We start from the raw sequence: 15,734 nt of genomic DNA on the forward strand, positions 1-15,734 counted from the left end.
CACCGACGCTAAAAGGAGAGTTCACCTTGAAGGTGAGACAAACAGAATACTTAGAAAATCTTGACAGCGCATTAACTCAGCCATGAGAAGACGTTCATTTCTACATCTAATGAATTTCTGGAGTTATTATTGAGTTTTCGGGTCGTAAGAGAGTGATCTAAAGAAGAAAGAGGTTCGACCCACAGCGCAGAAGTAAAGATCTTTCTTGAACAAGCTAGATCCATCATCCTGGCCACAAATGAATTTTTGCGCAAACCTCCGCCATATCCCAAGCACCAGGCACTGATTTACTACTGATTTAGCTCGACTGGACTTTTGTGCATCATTCATAGTGAAGGGATGAGTCTCAACGGTACAATGGTTATTTTAAGGGTTCGGAACGTGAAACCACCAACATTGACCCAGTGTTCAAAGTGTACCATGATTGCGACGACGGCTTAAAGGTAACCAATTAAAATTTTGATCTGCTTCGCCATTCACTCCATTTTGGTAAGATGCTCTTTGTTTAGCCCGGACAGCGAAAGTGAAATTCCGCATCCCCGACCAATACATATCACCCGGAGGATTGCCAAAACGTATCTTCAACATCGGTGTACTGAACCTGGAAACGATTTTTCCGAAGGAAGAACGAGATTTGATCTGAACATCATTTTGTACAGACTCACTGCCTCCACAGTTCCTGTAATAAGCTGTAGATGATATAGACTGATCAATAAACTCTGCTCAATATCCTTGAACACATTCAAGTATGTAAAGGAAGGCTGCGAAAAAAATAGGGAATAACGATCCTTCCACCGCGTTAAATCTCTTCCTTTGATTTATGAGAGTTGAGAGGACATTAGGGAACTCCATACATAGACAGTTCCTTCCCCTTTAATTAAACTGGATTTTTTGAGAATAAAAAGCCAGTCTTAGACAAGTCAATTGGCGAATGATGTTTCCATGTAATTTGTGTGTTCAAAAGTACTTCACACAAAACGTCCCTCATCTCTGCCAGAACATCTTTTGTCAAAATATCGTCACACTTGCGGCTGGCTTGTCCCCGCACATAAGGCGATCTATAATCCCTTCAGACTGTTACCGCACTGCTACAGCAGCAGAATAGGATGGTCAGCAAAAATAGGATAGGATGTATTTTTCGAAATAAACCGCGTATGATCCGCAACATACTGTTGCTGATTATGCATATAATGCCCAGAAATCTTTTAATTAATAACTATGATGTTATTCGGATCGGATCTCCCTCATTAGAACAGCCGGATTTAGGATTGACTCATTACATCTTTATATCTTACATATTGGTCCTGCCCGTGCAATCAACCTGAGAGATGCAAAAGAGGCGGTTTGGGTTCGCCTTCAACAAATAAACTAAAATTATCCACTCCGGGAGTACGCAATGTTCTTTTAAAAAAATGGACCAGAAGCCAGCAACCTGGCCATGGGTTTCAAAATTATTTACATGTTGCAGTAAAAAGAAGAACCCGACTCCAGAAGAAAGCCTGGTATGGTAAAGGTAATTATATTTATCTACGTTTATGTGCTTGTTAATATTTCATAGTTTTAAAATACACTAAATTTTTTCACAATAAGAATGTTCTACGAAAGCATATACGATGAACGAATCCAAGGGTAGGAAGAACGGGGTTGCAGGAGTCATCTAGGCTACCGAAACGGAAAAAGACTAGGATGACTTATAACGTAAGTATGCTTGCACCATTGTGCACCGCTTGCATGATGATGATGATGATGATGCAACACGCTTACCATGTACAATATCATCAAACCGATCCAGACGAGACCGTACCATCCACTGAACATCAAATACGAAACTGGAGAAGAACTGTTCTCAGGAGCATGCGACATTAGAGGAGTTGATAGAGTTGTTGTCCTCGTCAGCGCGAGTATGGCAGACTCTTTCGGCCAACTTACTATCCGAATTGAACCTCTGCTGATGACAAGATGTGGCTCAATATCAGCTTTGATTATCTTCTCTGCTTAAGCTTTAACATCAGTCTACGAATAAAAGAATTCAGAGCTTTCTATATGGACCTAGAGAGTTTCTATAGAGAAGACAACACCGTCTACAAGGTCATTTTTGGTGATTTCAACGCAAAAATTGGCTCCGAAAGAACGTCTGAGGAACTTCGCATCGGAACCCACTCCCTACAATCGAATGAACGGAAAGAGAAGCTTTTCGAATTCATCATGAGGAGTAGGAGATCAGCCATGGAAACTCACAGTTGCAGAAGTCTTCCCTTCTGGATATGGGATGTCGCCTGATTGAGGATACCGTAATGAAATAGACCATCATCGTCAGTAAAGGGTTTTGGCTTACGGATATCCTCATGTACAACTACGGTTCTTCTCTCGATGTTTCTCCAGGAGGATACGGACAGCATGGATAGCATTTATATTGCTGCAGTCCTCCACAGAGATGCTCTGCTTGAGTCAATTTTCCTCAGACGAGCTTCCAGGACACGCTCAAAAACCTTCATCGTATGGCACATCAATCGTATAAGCCTGTACGAAGTGCAGTCAGCAATGTCTCCTTTCCCTTTCCAGACAGGCACAGTCACGGAAGTTTGCCTTGATTGGGTCCTCTACGTCAACCACGGGTGTGGTCGACGTAGAGGACCCATTTTTCATCTCTAGTGACAATGGTGTCCAGCCAGTCGAATCTGCGGCTTCTGGAGAGCAGGTGAGTGCAGATGTCCAGGAGTCTTTGGCAGTTGCCGTCGCTCAATGCATGTAGGAGTCACTGACCGAGCTCTTTCACCATTCCGAGAGATCGCAGTCCATTGCTCACGGTGGACAGCGAACAGCCAGGATTGGCAGCAAAATACCGCACACCTTCACATGGATGCTGCTTCGCCGGATTCTTCAGTTTGTCGAATGATATTGCAGTCGGTCGGACCAGAGTGAGGCTCATCTTCGAGTTTCTTGTTTCCGGCTTTGAAGCGCTGGAACCTAGCACGCACAGACCGCTCAGAAGTGGCTTCAGTGCCGAATACTTGACTCAAGTTTCGATGGGCTTCAGCAGCGGAGTGGCCAGACTCGAACTCGTAAAGGAGTACGTGTCGAATATGGGTGGAATGTTCGGCCATTATAGCATGAAATAGGCAAGGAAGAGGGAGCCAAATATGTTATGTGTATACAAGCGATAGTGTCCGTATACAATATATTTGAAACGGGAACTTCCAGAACATCTCAAAAAATCTGCGCTACTGCCGAAATTTTCGGCACATACTTTCCGAACACCCTGAAACAACCCTAGGCCCGATCGATTGAACAGGTGAAAAACTTGGCCCCAGATCAAAACTGACGACGCGTTGTTACGAAGAGATACACTGCCAATAACAGAAACACGAGGTGGTATTTTCGCATCTTTTGAAGAATGGTAAAGGCTAGGACTACTAGGGCTTGCTGCAACTATTGAAGACTATTTTTTGTTCCTTTCCCGATGCAGTAACCTACTGAATTTCCCTTGTAGCCTAGATTTGGCATTAGAGCGAATAATATCACAAATAATTCTTGACTCACTCACCCACGATTCTCCACCAAAGGTTGCCGGGCACGAATCGTTTACAACTCTCTTCTTTACAAGCACACTTTAACAACATCGAATACAGTTGATCTTGCTTTGCCTTCAGTGCCGTTCGAAGTAGAAGTTGCTCGTTAGACTTGGACATGCTAGTGTGCTAATGTGTTACTCTATGAGCCTAAGTCTTAAGTTGGTTCATAGTGCAGAACACACAATCTCTTCAACATCTTTTATTTTTCACTCAAAAAGATACGGCAACAACAAAAACATTTTTTCTTCTCTTCTTTTTCCTTTTCCTTTTTTTTAGTGCGAGAAGTACAGTGAAAGAACAATAAGGATTAGAATAAATTAATCCAAACATATTCACCATTTAAATCACGCCCATCATCGGCACCACCACCTTCCGAGGTAGAAAAACAATATCTGGAGTATACAATATCTGTGTGCGTGAAGTAAAAAAAATGGAAAAGGCCTCAAAAAAAAAAACTCACCATACAAAAGAAACAAAGAACCGCTCCCAAAAAAATCAACGTCGCAGGTAATGTGGGGCTCGTCCCCACCTTGGCTTCGCCCGGGGCTCCCTCAATTCTAAGAAATACCAAAGTGTTGTTGATAAAATCGAATCGACCTTTCATCTGAAAACAAGAAAAGCGAGATCAGTAATGGTTTCATAGGTTGTCGATAGTCCAATTTAGCAACAACCAAGATTGTTAACAAACTTTATTACGGCTAACGTTTCAGCGTCGTCACCTTCGTCAGAGTCTGGAATGTCAGATCATTTGTGATATATCCTCTCAAATGCCTCATCCAGAACAAGTCATCATACCCTGAAATGTTACATCCAAAATCGAAACCAAAAGAGTCCAAAACGTTCTGCTTACTTAGGTAGCCGCGTTGCCATGATATTAGCGGATCTCCGCGTGATAAAATCGCTCCGCTAATACTAATTAGGATGCCACCCTCATATGACCCCGTAGATCAAAACCCGCAAAGGTCTTGATACACAGCCAGCTCGTTGGTCATGGCTACGCATTCTTCCTTTCTATTCATTTTTGGACTTTTAGCGTTTACCCAAAACGCCTCCAAAGCTCTGCGAGCTACAATTTCGGGTTCATACGATAGGATCATGGCAGCTATGCAGAAAGGAGCACTTTCATGACATTTTCTGCAGTTTCATAGATTGTTATGATGCAATTTAGGATATGTTATTGTTTTCTTTCTTTTTGCTTGTATCTGTTTTCTTTTGTTTAATTCTGCTTGATGGGAAGTATGTTCTATCGTTTCATCTGCTGCTATCAGTTCTACTGCAGAGCCTACAAACCGAAATATTGGATAACAGCAGGACAAACCATAGAACAATACTTTTTAACATCAAGCAGAATTAAACACAAGAAAAACGAAAAAGAAAACGATTAAAAACAAAGAAAAAACAGTGAACAAATCACCAATCAATAACGTATCTTGAATTGCATCAAAACAAACTACAAAGCAATGTTTTTCGCGGAACAAAATTAACAAAAAGGAACGGAAATCTACACGAACAAAAAAGGAAAAACAACAATGAAGAACCATAACAACGACGCAAAAAAGGTGGAATGACCAAAAACCACTAAGGATAGGTGAAAACAATGCGATGTGCAGATTACTAGGCAAGAATAAGAACTGGAAATAGAAAATTATGAGGTTTTGATAAACTTTTCGTCTTCACTAGTTTGTAATGGAAAGTTTTCATCTTTTACATGTGGTTCCAAATCTCTAATTGTTTTTGCAAAAATTTGGCCGTGCGGGGTGTCGAACCTGGGCAGTCCCACTATGATACTTTCGGAACAAAAATTGATTTTTTCTGTTGTTCTTTCAGGAATAGGTTTTCAAAAGTTTCCACAGTGTTGGAACTTGTGATTCCTTCTTAATCCCACGTTGTTTTCGTTAACCAAAAACCACTAAAGATAGGTCTACGCGACGTATAGATTACTAGGCGAAAGTCAGAATAAGAAATAGAAAATTATGAAGTTTTCAGAAATTAGAGACGACGAAAATAATAAAAGGGAAAACAAAAAAACAAAAACGCAAGGAAAACAACAGAAGAGAGCCCCTCAGGGCAAAGATTAGCGATGTAGTGATCGCGCAACAGTGTGCACAGCTGCCGTAATTTCGCAATTGCGAAATCAATGAGTTTGCCAAAACAGTACCTCTACTGAAATATCAATAAAAATCTAAAATTAAGCCGCTGTTATAACGACAACGACGTGGCATTAAGACGGAACCAAGGAAGAAGGAATAGTTTCAACTTGTGAAAACTTTCGAAAACCTATTCTTGAAAGAACAACAGAAAAAATCAGCATTTGTTATGAAAGTATTATAATGGGGCTGCGCAGGTTCGACACCTTGCTCAGCCAAATTTTTGTAAAAACAATTAGAGATTTGGAACCACATATAAAAGGTGAAAACTTCGACGTTATATTCTTTTCAGCACTTTAAACGTAGATTTTATGAAGCTTTAAAAATTTACAATCTTTATAAAGTTTTTTCATAACGTTTCATAAAGACAAAATCTCACATTCTGTGCATATGCTTTGGTGTGGAAGACCGCAAATAACCGTGGAAAAAGCACCTGAAGAACCTTTTTAAGCAGAACTCCAAAGAGCAATGTTTACTCTATGAAACGTTCATAATGCTGTTTTCTGAGGTCGACCATTTTTTTGGAAATTAAAGAGGGAAATTAGGCTTCCTATCATTTGGAGGGTGAGCTCCTTTTTCTCTATAAAAATGTGAAGTTAAAGCGTCGAAGTTAAAGCGAAACACGAGGTGGTATTTTCGCATCTTTCGAAGAATGGTTAAGGCTAGGACTACTAGGGCTTGCTGCAACTATTAAAGACAGTTTTTTGTTCTTTTTTCGATGCAGTAGCCCACTGAATTTCTCTTGTAGCCTAGATTTGGCATTAGAGCGAATAGTATCACAAATAATTCTTGACTCACTCACCCACGATTCTCCACCAAAGGTTGCCGGGCACGAATCGTTTACAACTCTCTTCTTTACAAGCACACTTTAACAACACCCTCAGTGGAAAGGGATTGCTGACGTCGGAAGAACTTAACAACCTCTCAGTGGGAAGGGATTGCTGACGTCGGAAGAATTTTTGAAGTTTATTTTGTTAGCGAAAATTTCCGAAAATACATACCTCAATTCGGAGTGGTTGAGTCAGAATGGAAGTTTCTGTGTATGTTTCTTGCATTGGAACAAATTTGATTTGAAAAAATTTCAACTAAATTCGTTCACAACAACAAGTGTCCTGTTTTCTGTGCTATGTGAAAAAGAGCATTTCTGCGGTTCTTCCGGAAGGAGTAGAGGTAGCGGCACTTGACATGACTTTAAAATCGGCATGTTCGGCTTTCCTCTTATCGAGAAATCGGCGCTTTAACTTCACATTTTTATAGAGAAAAAGGAGCTCACCCTCCAAATGATAGGAAGCCTAATTTCCCTCTTTAATTTCCAAAAAAATGGTCGACCTCAGAAAACAGCATTATGAACGTTTCATAGAGTAAACATTGCTCTTTGGAGTTCTGCTTAAAAAGGTTCTTCAGGTGCTTTTTCCACGGTTATTTACGGTCTTCCACACCAAAGCATATGCACAGAATGTGAGATTTTGTCTTTATGAAACGTTATGAAAAAACTTTATAAAGATTGTAAATTTTTAAAGCTTCATAAAATCTACGTTTAAAGTGCTGAAAAGAATATAACGTCGAAGTTTTCACCTTTTATATGTGGTTCCAAATCTCTAATTGTTTTTACAAAAATTTGGCTGAGCAAGGTGTCGAACCTGCGCAGCCCCATTATAATACTTTCATAACAAATGCTGATTTTTTCTGTTGTTCTTTCAAGAATAGGTTTTCGAAAGTTTTCACAAGTTGAAACTATTCCTTCTTCCTTGGTTCCGTCTTAATGCCACGTCGTTGTCGTTATAACAGCGGCTTAATTTTAGATTTTTATTGATATTTCAGTAGAGGTACTGTTTTGGCAAACTCATTGATTTCGCAATTGCGAAATTACGGCAGCTGTGCACACTGTTGCGCGATCACTACATCGCTAATCTTTGCCCTGAGGGGCTCTCTTCTGTTGTTTTCCTTGCGTTTTTGTTTTTTTGTTTTCCCTTTTATTATTTTCGTCGTCTCTAATTTCTGAAAACTTCATAATTTTCTATTTCTTATTCTGACTTTCGCCTAGTAATCTATACGTCGCGTAGACCTATCTTTAGTGGTTTTTGGTTAACGAAAACAACGTGGGATTAAGAAGGAATCACAAGTTCCAACACTGTGGAAACTTTTGAAAACCTATTCCTGAAAGAACAACAGAAAAAATCAATTTTTGTTCCGAAAGTATCATAGTGGGACTGCCCAGGTTCGACACCCCGCACGGCCAAATTTTTGCAAAAACAATTAGAGATTTGGAACCACATGTAAAAGATGAAAACTTTCCATTACAAACTAGTGAAGACGAAAAGTTTATCAAAACCTCATAATTTTCTATTTCCAGTTCTTATTCTTGCCTAGTAATCTGCACATCGCATTGTTTTCACCTATCCTTAGTGGTTTTTGGTCATTCCACCTTTTTTGCGTCGTTGTTATGGTTCTTCATTGTTGTTTTTCCTTTTTTGTTCGTGTAGATTTCCGTTCCTTTTTGTTAATTTTGTTCCGCGAAAAACATTGCTTTGTAGTTTGTTTTGATGCAATTCAAGATACGTTATTGATTGGTGATTTGTTCACTGTTTTTTCTTTGTTTTTAATCGTTTTCTTTTTCGTTTTTCTTGTGTTTAATTCTGCTTGATGTTAAAAAGTATTGTTCTATGGTTTGTCCTGCTGTTATCCAATATTTCGGTTTGTAGGCTCTGCAGTAGAACTGATAGCAGCAGATGAAACGATAGAACATACTTCCCATCAAGCAGAATTAAACAAAAGAAAACAGATACAAGCAAAAAGAAAGAAAACAATAACATATCCTAAATTGCATCATAACAATCTATGAAACTGCAGAAAATGTCATGAAAGTGCTCCTTTCTGCATAGCTGCCATGATCCTATCGTATGAACCCGAAATTGTAGCTCGCAGAGCTTTGGAGGCGTTTTGGGTAAACGCTAAAAGTCCAAAAATGAATAGAAAGGAAGAATGCGTAGCCATGACCAACGAGCTGGCTGTGTATCAAGACCTTTGCGGGTTTTGATCTACGGGGTCATATGAGGGTGGCATCCTAATTAGTATTAGCGGAGCGATTTTATCACGCGGAGATCCGCTAATATCATGGCAACGCGGCTACCTAAGTAAGCAGAACGTTTTGGACTCTTTTGGTTTCGATTTTGGATGTAACATTTCAGGGTATGATGACTTGTTCTGGATGAGGCATTTGAGAGGATATATCACAAATGATCTGACATTCCAGACTCTGACGAAGGTGACGACGCTGAAACGTTAGCCGTAATAAAGTTTGTTAACAATCTTGGTTGTTGCTAAATTGGACTATCGACAACCTATGAAACCATTACTGATCTCGCTTTTCTTGTTTTCAGATGAAAGGTCGATTCGATTTTATCAACAACACTTTGGTATTTCTTAGAATTGAGGAGCCCCCGGGCGAAGCCAAGGTGGGGACGAGCCCCACATTACCTGCGACGTTGATTTTTTTGGGAGCGGTTCTTTGTTTCTTTTGTATGGTGAGTTTTTTTTTGCGGCCTTTTCCATTTTTTTACTTCACGCACACAGATATTGTATACTCCAGATATTGTTTTTCTACCTCGGAAGGTGGTGGTGCCGATGATGGGCGTGATTTAAATGGTGAATATGTTTGGATTAATTTATTCTAATCCTTATTGTTCTTTCACTGTACTTCTCGCACTAAAAAAAAGGAAAAGGAAAAAGAAGAGAAGAAAAATGTTTTTGTTGTTGCCGTATCTTTTTGAGTGAAAAATAAAAGATGTTGAAGAGATTGTGTGTTCTGCACTATGAACCAACTTAAGACTTAGGCTCATAGAGTAACACATTAGCACACTAGCATGTCCAAGTCTAACGAGCAACTTCTACTTCGAACGGCACTGAAGGCAAAGCAAGATCAACTGTATTCGATGTTGTTAAAGTGTGCTTGTAAAGAAGAGAGTTGTAAACGATTCGTGCCCGGCAACCTTTGGTGGAGAATCGTGGGTGAGTGAGTCAAGAATTATTTGTGATATTATTCGCTCTAATGCCAAATCTAGGCTACAAGGGAAATTCAGTAGGTTACTGCATCGGGAAAGGAACAAAAAATAGTCTTCAATAGTTGCAGCAAGCCCTAGTAGTCCTAGCCTTTACCATTCTTCAAAAGATGCGAAAATACCACCTCGTGTTTCTGTTATTGGCAGTGTATCTCTTCGTAACAACGCGTCGTCAGTTTTGATCTGGGGCCAAGTTTTTCACCTGTTCAATCGATCGGGCCTAGGGTTGTTTCAGGGTGTTCGGAAAGTATGTGCCGAAAATTTCGGCAGTAGCGCAGATTTTTTGAGATGTTCTGGAAGTTCCCGTTTCAAATATATTGTATACGGACACTATCGCTTGTATACACATAACATATTTGGCTCCCTCTTCCTTGCCTATTTCATGCTATAATGGCCGAACATTCCACCCATATTCGACACGTACTCCTTTACGAGTTCGAGTCTGGCCACTCCGCTGCTGAAGCCCATCGAAACTTGAGTCAAGTATTCGGCACTGAAGCCACTTCTGAGCGGTCTGTGCGTGCTAGGTTCCAGCGCTTCAAAGCCGGAAACAAGAAACTCGAAGATGAGCCTCACTCTGGTCCGACCGACTGCAATATCATTCGACAAACTGAAGAATCCGGCGAAGCAGCATCCATGTGAAGGTGTGCGGTATTTTGCTGCCAATCCTGGCTGTTCGCTGTCCACCGTGAGCAATGGACTGCGATCTCTCGGAATGGTGAAAGAGCTCGGTCAGTGACTCCTACATGCATTGAGCGACGGCAACTGCCAAAGACTCCTGGACATCTGCACTCACCTGCTCTCCAGAAGCCGCAGATTCGACTGGCTGGACACCATTGTCACTAGAGATGAAAAATGGGTCCTCTACGTCGACCACACCCGTGGTTGACGTAGAGGACCCAATCAAGGCAAACTTCCGTGACTGTGCCTGTCTGGAAAGGGAAAGGAGACATTGCTGACTGCACTTCGTACAGGCTTATACGATTGATGTGCCATACGATGAAGGTTTTTGAGCGTGTCCTGGAAGCTCGTCTGAGGAAAATTGACTCAAGCAGAGCATCTCTGTGGAGGACTGCAGCAATATAAATGCTATCCATGCTGTCCGTATCCTCCTGGAGAAACATCGAGAGAAGAACCGTAGTTGTACATGAGGATATCCGTAAGCCAAAACCCTTTACTGACGATGATGGTCTATTTCATTACGGTATCCTCAATCAGGCGACATCCCATATCCAGAAGGGAAGACTTCTGCAACTGTGAGTTTCCATGGCTGATCTCCTACTCCTCATGATGAATTCGAAAAGCTTCTCTTTCCGTTCATTCGATTGTAGGGAGTGGGTTCCGATGCGAAGTTCCTCAGACGTTCTTTCGGAGCCAATTTTTGCGTTGAAATCACCAAAAATGACCTTGTAGACGGTGTTGTCTTCTCTATAGAAACTCTCTAGGTCCATATAGAAAGCTCTGAATTCTTTTTATTCGTAGACTGATGTTAAAGCTTAAGCAGAGAAGATAATCAAAGCTGATATTGAGCCACATCTTGTCATCAGCAGAGGTTCAATTCGGATAGTAAGTTGGCCGAAAGAGTCTGCCATACTCGCGCTGACGAGGACAACAACTCTATCAACTCCTCTAATGTCGCATGCTCCTGAGAACAGTTCTTCTCCAGTTTCGTATTTGATGTTCAGTGGATGGTACGGTCTCGTCTGGATCGGTTTGATGATATTGTACATGGTAAGCGTGTTGCATCATCATCATCATCATCATGCAAGCGGTGCACAATGGTGCAAGCATACTTACGTTATAAGTCATCCTAGTCTTTTTCCGTTTCGGTAGCCTAGATGACTCCTGCAACCCCGTTCTTCCTACCCTTGGATTCGTTCATCGTATATGCTTTCGTAGAACATTCTTATTGTGAAAAAATTTAGTGTATTTTAAAACTATGAAATATTAACAAGCACATAAACGTAGATAAATATAATTACCTTTACCATACCAGGCTTTCTTCTGGAGTCGGGTTCTTCTTTTTACTGCAACATGTAAATAATTTTGAAACCCATGGCCAGGTTGCTGGCTTCTGGTCCATTTTTTTAAAAGAACATTGCGTACTCCCGGAGTGGATAATTTTAGTTTATTTGTTGAAGGCGAACCCAAACCGCCTCTTTTGCATCTCTCAGGTTGATTGCACGGGCAGGACCAATATGTAAGATATAAAGATGTAATGAGTCAATCCTAAATCCGGCTGTTCTAATGAGGGAGATCCGATCCGAATAACATCATAGTTATTAATTAAAAGATTTCTGGGCATTATATGCATAATCAGCAACAGTATGTTGCGGATCATACGCGGTTTATTTCGAAAAATACATCCTATCCTATTTTTGCTGACCATCCTATTCTGCTGCTGTGTAGCAGTGCGGTAACAGTCTGAAGGGATTATAGATCGCCTTATGTGCGGGGACAAGCCAGCCGCAAGTGTGACGATATTTTGACAAAAGATGTTCTGGCAGAGATGAGGGACGTTTTGTGTGAAGTACTTTTGAACACACAAATTACATGGAAACATCATTCGCCAATTGACTTGTCTAAGACTGGCTTTTTATTCTCAAAAATCCAGTTTAATTAAAGGGGAAGGAACTGTCTATGTATGGAGTTCCCTAATGTCCTCTCAACTCTCATAAATCAAAGGAAGAGATTTAACGCGGTGGAAGGATCGTTATTCCCTATTTTTTTCGCAGCCTTCCTTTACATACTTGAATGTGTTCAAGGATATTGAGCAGAGTTTATTGATCAGTCTATATCATCTACAGCTTATTACAGGAACTGTGGAGGCAGTGAGTCTGTACAAAATGATGTTCAGATCAAATCTCGTTCTTCCTTCGGAAAAATCGTTTCCAGGTTCAGTACACCGATGTTGAAGATACGTTTTGGCAATCCTCCGGGTGATATGTATTGGTCGGGGATGCGGAATTTCACTTTTCGCTGTCCGGGCTAAACAAAGAGCATCTTACCAAAATGGAGTGAATGGCGAAGCAGATCAAAATTTTAATTGGTTACCTTTAAGCCGTCGTCGCAATCATGGTACACTTTGAACACTGGGTCAATGTTGGTGGTTTCACGTTCCGAACCCTTAAAATAACCATTGTACTGCTGAGACTCATCCCTTCACTATGAATGATGCACAAAAGTCCAGTCGAGCTAAATCAGTAGTAAATCAGTGCCTGGTGCTTGGGATATGGCGGAGGTTTGCGCCAAAATTCATTTGTGGCCAGGATGATGGATCTAGCTTGTTCAAGAAAGATCTTTTTACTTCTGCGCTGTGGGTCGAACCTCTTTCTTCTTTAGATCACTCTCTTACGACCCGAAAACTCAATAATAACTCCAGAAATTCATTAGATGTAGAAATGAACGTCTTCTCATGGCTGAGTTAATGCGCTGTCAAGATTTTCTAAGTATTCTGTTTGTCTCACCTTCAAGGTGAACTCTCCTTTAGCGTCGGTGAATCCTTGGGCGAGAAGGTCGTCAGGATCTGGACCTGCATGAAAAATTTATTTTCACATTACAATTAGTATCGGTGGGCTGAATATATGCTCTTACCATCGTCCTCATCCCACAGCTTCACTGTCACTCCTGCGGCTGGCTTATCCCCACACATAAGGCGACCGGTAATCCCAACAGACTGTTGACGCACTGCTACGCAGCAGTAGACGAGGGTGGTCAGCGAGAGTAGGATAGTATGCATTTTTCGAAATAAGTCGCGTATAATCTGCAATTAACATACAGTTGCTGATCATGCATATAATATTTTAATCTAATCTTTGAATCATAAGGATCTTGTTATGATAGTTATGATGCTATTCCAGGACGAAGTCCCAAATGTAACGAGTTCGCGGTAACTGAAGCGAGATGAGAGTCTAAGATACGAAATGTGTGGTGAGGTGAATTCTGTATGTGAATAGATATCTGAATCATCAAGTGTGGAGTGAAGTACAGGGATTGCTAATTTTCAGAGCTATTTAAAGAATACCTAGACGTTTTTGATTGAGGCTTCTCTTATCATTCTCAAGATAGGGGCGCTTTCCGGTCGTTTTTTGGCAGCAACATGCGGAGGCGGAACTTCGATGCCTTGGACATCAAACTCACCTGACATCTTATCTCGCTTCAATAGCACACGAAAAAAGTAACTGTGGTAACCTACGCAGCCCTTACAGTGAATCACCGTTACGGATGGTTAATCACTGCTAATTACCAATGCAGTGCCGTTCTGAGCAGAGCTTTCCACAGACTGTGTTGTATTGCAGTGTGAACTGAGAACACTTTTAAGTCATTTCAAAATCTTTGTAATGCTGCTCCTTCTTCCTCCCATTGGAGGTGGGCCGATCCCTGCAGCAGCGCAACGCTGGGCCGACCCGTGACGAGGTGCGAGCAAGCCCACCACCTCATCCGGTCCCAAAAATCAAATAACCTTAACGAGACTCATTCGAATCTCTATCGAAGGTTAATTCGATAAGAACAGAAACTAAACTTTGATCTTAGCCAAAAGGCCGAGAAGCGATGCGGTTAGGGGTCAACACCTGGTCCAGCGCAGCGGATGAGTCGTACTCCATACGGGCAGCGCAGCGCAGTGCGCAGACACGCCCTCCAAGCCTCAATATCAGTTTTAGGATAGTATAAGGTTGAAAAACAAGTCGCAAGCGTTATTCAAATCGGTAACCAAGCTCGCTTACATGTCAAATGACAAAGAGTCTTACTATGAAGACAGACGCAGGGTGAGAAATTCTCCACTTGATAATATTATTCAGCATTTTAAAAACACTGCCCATTTCTGAGTACATCTTTGAAAAAAGAAACCACCACTCATTTCTCAACCAAGTATCAAAGAAAGATGAATAAGGAGCCTGCTAATAAAAATGACAAACAAAGTAGAGCGAACGGGAAAAGCACAACTTGTTCTTCAGCCTTATACAATCGCGAAATTGTTGTAGAAACTGCATGTTCGTATTCTGGCTCCTGCCCTTGATTTCTTACCTGTCCCTACGTTCCTTGCGCGAGCGTGCACTGCGCTGAGTTGCCCGTATGGAGTACGACTCATCCGCTGAGCTGGACCAGGTGTTGGCCCCTAAACGCATCGCTTCTCGGCCTTTTGGCTAAGATCAAAGTTTAGTTTCTGTTCTTATCGAATTAACCTTCGATAGAGATTCGAATGAGTCTCGTAAAGGTTATTTGATTTTTGGGACCGGATGAGGTGGTGGGCTTGCTCGCACCTCGTCACGGGTCGGCCCAGCGTTGCACTGCTGCAGGGATCGGCCCACCTCCAATGGGAGGATAAAGAAGAAGCGGCAATAGTTCCAAGGACCCAGCACCGTTAGTTGTAAATTCTTCTCTAGTTCTTTCCGTGTCAGGACTATGTTTCTATATGTCTGATTTTTTGGAGAGTTATCTTGAGAGGCATGTTCTCGCTATGCTATGGAGTAAATAGTCCAAAAAACGTCAGAGGTACTCCTGACTAACCTTTTCTGTTCATTTCCAATTATAACAGAACCATTTAACTCTTTCCGTCGGAAATAGGCCGATCCCTACGGCAACGCAACAATGGGCCGACTTCTAATGAGGTTCGAGGGCCAAGTTCTCGTGTGAGTGCTATGGTATAGTATTCACTTTTTATGTTCTCGATTTTTTAATGTTGTTTATAGTTCCAGTTTATGCACCTCACCCGCGTACAAATGCGAACACCTCAATGTACCCATTGCAGGCAATTCAGCGCAGTTCATACGAGCGAAATCCTGAGATACTGATACTAAAGTACCAAGTTCTCGCATGAGTGCTTTGGTGTGGTATTCCTTATGTTTTTTTTTGTTTTTCAGTGTTCTCTATGACTCCAGTTTATGTTTTTTTAGTATGTTCTCTCCCCACCTACCACCCCCTACCCTCCGCATCTGGTCTGATCCTGAATTTTCCGG

The 15,734-nt window shown here is 41.3% G+C and overlaps 7 protein-coding genes across 7 annotated transcripts; 3 read left to right on the top strand and 4 right to left on the bottom strand.

Annotated features, from left to right (window-relative positions):
- Positions 1 to 1,765: 1,765 nt before the first annotated feature.
- RB195_006824 (uncharacterized protein) lies at positions 1,766 to 1,999 on the top strand (the record flags this gene model as incomplete). Its single annotated transcript, XM_064180131.1, has 1 exon — positions 1,766 to 1,999. One exon carries the CDS (start codon positions 1,766 to 1,768, stop codon positions 1,997 to 1,999), a length of 234 nt encoding a protein of 77 aa, XP_064037027.1.
- A 536-nt stretch (positions 2,000 to 2,535) lies between these two features.
- Positions 2,536 to 2,929, bottom strand: RB195_006825 (uncharacterized protein; the record flags this gene model as incomplete). The annotated part of the gene is made up of 2 exons (XM_064180132.1): positions 2,536 to 2,687; positions 2,764 to 2,929. The coding sequence occupies 2 exons, from the start codon at positions 2,927 to 2,929 to the stop codon at positions 2,536 to 2,538; spliced, it is 318 nt and encodes a 105-aa protein (XP_064037028.1).
- RB195_006826 (uncharacterized protein) lies at positions 2,853 to 3,104 on the bottom strand (the record flags this gene model as incomplete). The annotated part of the gene is made up of 1 exon (XM_064180133.1): positions 2,853 to 3,104. One exon carries the CDS (start codon positions 3,102 to 3,104, stop codon positions 2,853 to 2,855), a length of 252 nt encoding a protein of 83 aa, XP_064037029.1.
- A 7,063-nt stretch (positions 3,105 to 10,167) lies between these two features.
- RB195_006827 (uncharacterized protein) lies at positions 10,168 to 10,419 on the top strand (the record flags this gene model as incomplete). Its single annotated transcript, XM_064180134.1, has 1 exon — positions 10,168 to 10,419. One exon carries the CDS (start codon positions 10,168 to 10,170, stop codon positions 10,417 to 10,419), a length of 252 nt encoding a protein of 83 aa, XP_064037030.1.
- On the top strand, positions 10,343 to 10,736 carry RB195_006828 (uncharacterized protein; the record flags this gene model as incomplete). The annotated part of the gene is made up of 2 exons (XM_064180135.1): positions 10,343 to 10,508; positions 10,585 to 10,736. 2 exons carry the CDS (start codon positions 10,343 to 10,345, stop codon positions 10,734 to 10,736), a joined length of 318 nt encoding a protein of 105 aa, XP_064037031.1.
- Positions 10,737 to 11,273: 537 nt separating this feature from the next.
- RB195_006829 (uncharacterized protein) lies at positions 11,274 to 11,507 on the bottom strand (the record flags this gene model as incomplete). The annotated part of the gene is made up of 1 exon (XM_064180136.1): positions 11,274 to 11,507. The coding sequence occupies one exon, from the start codon at positions 11,505 to 11,507 to the stop codon at positions 11,274 to 11,276; it is 234 nt and encodes a 77-aa protein (XP_064037032.1).
- Positions 11,508 to 12,630: 1,123 nt separating this feature from the next.
- Positions 12,631 to 13,516, bottom strand: RB195_006830 (uncharacterized protein; the record flags this gene model as incomplete). Its single annotated transcript, XM_013439230.2, has 4 exons — positions 12,631 to 12,765; positions 12,832 to 12,903; positions 13,245 to 13,309; positions 13,372 to 13,516. The coding sequence occupies 4 exons, from the start codon at positions 13,514 to 13,516 to the stop codon at positions 12,631 to 12,633; spliced, it is 417 nt and encodes a 138-aa protein (XP_013294684.1).
- Positions 13,517 to 15,734: the final 2,218 nt, after the last annotated feature.

Source organism: Necator americanus, chromosome I, assembly GCF_031761385.1.
Source record: "Necator americanus strain Aroian chromosome I, whole genome shotgun sequence".
Lineage (NCBI taxonomy): Eukaryota > Metazoa > Nematoda > Chromadorea > Rhabditida > Ancylostomatidae > Necator > Necator americanus.